This window comes from Stegastes partitus, unplaced genomic scaffold (assembly GCF_000690725.1).
Source record: "Stegastes partitus isolate 25-593 unplaced genomic scaffold, Stegastes_partitus-1.0.2 Scaffold3865, whole genome shotgun sequence".
NCBI lineage: Eukaryota > Metazoa > Chordata > Actinopteri > Pomacentridae > Stegastes > Stegastes partitus.
Window position 1 is genome coordinate 59 of NW_007581596.1, and position 5,503 is coordinate 5,561.

Sequence of the window (5,503 nt, forward strand, 5' to 3'; positions counted from 1 at the left end):
AATTAAAATGTAAAGTTACACAAAGCTGTACAAAGCCATCTCTTTAAAAAACAGACCAAAAAAAACACCAACATTAAACCTCCAGAAACAATAAAAAGTTTGATCAGATGCTTGGATGTGATGGAAAGGTCATTGGATCACAACAATCATTACATTTCTTCCATTGTGGACACAAATAAACACAATCAACTAAAACTCTAAACACTCTTTAGTTTGAAGACTTGTTTGTCATAAACAGGCTGGAAAGAATAAAATTAATAGAAACAAACATGTAAACTGACCTCCAGACCAGACAAACTGAGGTTCACTGTCATCAGTGTAATGCACTGGGTCTCCTCTTCCAGCTCTACATGCATATCCTGCTGTCTGTGTCTGTCCATCAACAATGTAGGAATCTTCTTCAGTCCCGTTGCTGCTACCAGGCAGCAGCTCATAACTGTAGGAGTTGTCTGATAGATCAGGAACAGCCTTATACCAGTAGAACCTCCATCCTGCAGACGGATGTTCAACCTGACAGCTCAGAGTTACTGAGGCTCCAGGACTCAGCCATGATGGAGACACAGTGAGGACAGCTTTGGCTTCTGTTGGGAAGACATTTTCCAAGAATGAACACGTTACTATGTGTTGTTGGTGAATTACATACAACATTTGTACCCTTTATATTCAGCACATTTTCTTTCTATATATGTCTCTTATCCCCAAATACTGTATGTGGAAAAAAGTGAAGCTGTGAAACAAACTTCACATTATTGTCCACAGTTTCAGATTTTTTTAAAAAAAGGTTAGATTGGTGAAAAACAGGAAGGTGACAAATTAAAAGAAAAAATAAATGAATGGAGAATACAACAAATGCAAGTACTTTGACACACTGCAAGTTGATTTAAAATCAAAATGAGACACAGTGAGGACAGCTTTGGCTTCTGTTGGGAAGACATTTTTCAAGAATGAACACGTTCCTATGTGTTGTTGGTGAATTACATACAACATTTGTACCCTTTATATTCAGTACATTTTTTATCTACACATGTCTCTTATCCCTAAATAGAGTATATGAAAGAAAAAAAAGTGAAGCTGTGAAACAAACTTCACATTATTGTCCACAGTTTCAGGTAAATAACGGTTAGACTGGTGAAAAACAGGAAGGTGACAAATTAAAAGAAATCTGTGAATAAGTGAATGGAATACAGAAAAATTGAAGAACTTCCAAACAATCCTAGTTGGTTCTGATTCTGTAGCAAAAGAAGCAAAACTCCTTTTGAATCATTTTGTTTTGGAGTTTCCATTCATACTATCAGTCAGCAGCTCCTCCATAGATCTCACATGTGACAGTGATCTTCTCTCCTCTCTATCTGAGGACTGATTTGGGTGCAGAGTCAAGAGTTCTCAAGAATTGCAAGTACAGGTACAAAAAAATCAACATCCAACACAACAGCTTTCTGCATTTATCAGTACACACACTATTTATTTTCTACAGTTTATATTCCTGGAACACTCACCAACTCAAACTGACCTTTTTTATTGATTGTGACTGGATCGCTGAACTCTGTGTGGTAAACAGGGTTTCCTCTTCCTCCTCTGCACCAGTACACTCCTTCCTGTGACACTCTGATTTGTCCATTTGATTGGAAAACAGCATCTTTAGTGGTCAGAGCTTCAGAGGATGTCTCATCTCTGTACCAGTAATATTTCCATCCAGATGATGGGTTCACTGAGCAGATCAGGGTCACGCTGCCTCCTACTGGAATCTCTCTGACGTCAGCATTTATCAGGGCCTTTGGTTTACCTGTCAGTGAGTTCACAATAAAAATAGATGAAAAAAATACACAAGTGCTCCTGTGTAGGTCATATATATAATAGTGTTAAAAGGTATAAGGCAGACATCACACATGACATTTATTTTGTTCAACTCCAGTCACAGTGAATGAGCATATTGGCTCCTTTCTGGCCAAATTGTCAATTACTGACCATCAGGTACAAAATGATGAAAGCGTATTCTAATCTGTTAAGTCATAGTCTGACTGAAGATGTAAAATCAGTGTAGATCCTTTATTTGTTCTGTGCAGCGCAGAAACAATTTCACACAATACAGAACGTTGACAAAGACAAACATGACTGACCTGATACTGACAATGTGACGGCTTTACTCCACTGAGTTGAAGAATAGGAGTCATCTCTGGGTCTGCTTCTACACATGTAGTCTCCACTGCTGGACTCAGAAACACTGAATGTCTGGTAATTATTGTATGTCCATTGCACATCCAACATGGGTCCTTTCCATTCATACATCCACTCAGTGGTTCCACCTCCATGGACCTCACATGTCAGAGTGATTGTTTCACCACTGAATAACTGAGGCCAGTGTGGTTGTTGTGTTAGAACAGCCTCATTGGAAACTGTTTTCAGATACAAACAGGAGGAAAAAATACATTATCAGATCAAGATTTTAGGATTCATCACAGATCTAATTTTAATCAGCAAAACATGCATTTTTCAATGAAAATGACTGAACTCACAGGTTATCACAATGGTGATGTCATAACTTGAAATAGTGTAGTAAACTGGTTTTCCTCTTCCTCCTGAACACCGGTAGATGCCTCCTTGTGATACCCTGATAACTCTGTTTTGTTCATCATCTACTCTAACTGGATCCACTGGAACTGCAGAGGTTACCTGAGTACGTCTGTACCAGTAATATTTCCATCCATCAGAGTTCTGCACAGAGCAGGTCAGTGTCACACTGCCTCCTACTGATATGGTTGTTGGACCTGCTGTCAGTGTGGCCCTGGGTCTAACTGCTATAAAAAGCAAACGAAAACAAGAACATGAATTACTCTCATGGCAATAATCAAAGAAATAAAACTTTGGGTATATTTTCTTTTTACAGTAGCTCTAAATTCTTTATAGTAGAAAAACAAAACTGTAATTGCCCTTAACACACTGTTTAATTCATTCATTCATTTTCTGTGCAGTTTAAAATGATCTCAATCAGTTGTGACTGATGTCAGTCTCAGCATGGTGACAGAGCTTCTGCTTTAAATCTCAACAAACACAAGTTAACAGTTTCTCCATTTCATCACAAAAAGTCACATTTACTGTCAACACTGCATGACTTCATTATACAAAGATGTGTTACTTCCACAGTGGTCTGTCCTGACTTGTCTACACATTGTAAATATCAGTTGCCACGTATGTGAAAGTCTTGATGTGAGGAGTTCAACTATGTTTCCTTTTCTCTCTATAAGTTTTTTCATATTCTATCAGCAACAGCTGTTATTCCCCAACAAAAGAACATACGTGTGTTAATTCCAGATGAAAGTCTCTGAGCTTTCTAGCACAGTGTGTTCTCTGACAAAAGCTGTGGTTTCACAGAATTCAAACATGTTTACATGATAAGAATTCAATACTGTATTACGTAGTCAGGATGAGTATATAAATATAAACCATACATTTGTGCTGTTAGTTATGTTGATAAAACACTGAGGACTCACCTGAAACACTTAAAGAGACAGTGTTACTGTTCTTTGTTTCATATGAGCTCTTCCTGCGACCAACACACTGATATTCACCACTGTCATCTGTAGACAGAGGTCCAAATGTGTAGCGTTTGTGTGTGTTGTACTGAACATGTGTTCGTCCATCCTTGTTGATCTTGTATTCCCACTCAGCATCTTCTCCTTCGTTCATGTCACATATGAAGGTAACAGACTCTCCGACAAAATAACTGGAGCAGTTGGGGTCAGTCGTCAGTACAGCATCTAGAATCCAACACAAACATGGACTGACATAATACTTTTGTTCCACTCTACAATATGTGTGGATACACTCGTTAAAATAATGAAGACAGTGAAAAACTCATCCAAAGTCAATGAATGAATAAATAAAAGGTAGAACTGAGCAGTTACCTTGAGCGTGTCCATAGTAGAGGAGTGTATTCACAACTAGAATAAAGAATGAAACTTCAGACATCATTTAAATGAAACTACTGACATTCACAGTGGAATATAAAACAAGTTTCATGTCTAAAATCTATCAAACTATCACTGCTGATGGACCAACAATACGTTTCAGTCATGATTTAACACAGTTCTCTGACTCCACATCAAAATAAGTCACTTTCCAAAATCCTGTCAACGTGTTGGAAGCAAAAAAGTTGTTGAAAAGCAGCTGGTACTCACAGTGAAACAACAGCACACACAGGAAAGAGTGTCCCATCTTCAGATCCAGCTCTGACACTTTGACACTTGCTGCTCTGTCTGTGGAATACGTCCACTTTGTACCGACGACAAACTTCAAGAGAAACAGTGAACCGTGAGAAACAGAAGTTGCAAATCAACAAAGCATCAGAAGTTGTTAGACAAATTCTATTTCTGTCTCAGTCAGTTACCACTTCCTCCTCTATATAGATCATTCACACCTCTATTGGTTTGACCACAGAACACGTAGACAAGCTGGTACCTCCGTCCCAGCTATTGCAAATAAAAATAGACATTTGCTCCTAAAACACAAAAGAAGCATCTAAAATCATTACTGAAGTGGAGACAACTTTGATCAACTGTGAGTAATTATTCCAAGTTCCAAAATCCCACTTTGACTACAAAGAGGATGGCTTCAACACGATGACAATGATCCTACACGCACCTCAAAAACCACAATGGAGTGGAAAATGTGGCCATGGTCCTCACAGCCCCCCTGCCTAAACATCACTGAAACTCTGAAGAGGGACTTTAAAGAGCAGCGTATGCAAGACGGCCCAATAATCATACAGAAATGGAAGCCCTGTGAAGGAGATGAAACTCCCCTCAACAAGAACGGAAATACTCTGAGCTGCTACACAAAGTGTTTTCTGCTAAAACAGGGACTTACCGAGTACTGACCCACTACAGGGTGACACAACCTCTTTCCTGTTTTTCTTTTTTCCAAACTTTAAACTATAAAAAGTAATCTTGAATAAAATATAAAGAAATGTGTCCTTTATCTTTGTTTTTCAGTCACAGATATTTCGACCAGGGTGCCCAGAGGTATGAAGGCCAGCTGAAGGACTCAGTAAGAACCTGAAGTCATTGCACCTGACAGTGACCACAGACTGTGTAGTGTGACAAACTGTGGCAGTTCTGCATTGAACAAAAGCAAATCCTGCAAGTAGGGACGGGATAAAGACATGCTGCTACTGGAAAAACATGTTTTGTTCCAGGAGAGATAAATAAATACAGACATGTACTCAGAATAGTGAGCTATTCAGCATTCCACCTAGAAAATACATCCATTATGGTCACATCACTGGATCACTCACTCGATATTCAGCAGCTAAATAATTAGAGAAAATAAAAAGATGACAGCAGGATGCAAAAGTAGACATCATATTCATATATTTGATCATTTTGCAACGAACACATGAGGCGTCTCACTTTGTACAAACATTTTGAAAGTTCACACGGATGATTATCTTCTTACTTTTGTTCATACAGTTTCTTAACATGATGCCACATGACCAACATTTATCCAA

The 5,503-nt window shown here is 38.5% G+C and overlaps 1 protein-coding gene across 1 annotated transcript; it reads right to left on the reverse strand.

Moving 5' to 3' along the window:
* Positions 1-281: 281 nt before the first annotated feature.
* Positions 282-4,683, reverse strand: LOC103376326 (obscurin-like; the record flags this gene model as incomplete). The annotated part of the gene is made up of 8 exons (XM_008306699.1): positions 4,415-4,683; positions 4,176-4,287; positions 3,903-3,938; positions 3,489-3,755; positions 2,514-2,795; positions 2,118-2,393; positions 1,511-1,783; positions 282-581 (listed from the first exon to the last, which is right to left on the reverse strand). Coding segments are annotated over exons 1-8 (1,621 nt in total), but the record flags the coding sequence as incomplete, so codon positions are not given.
* Between the last annotated feature and the right edge of the window lie 820 nt (positions 4,684-5,503).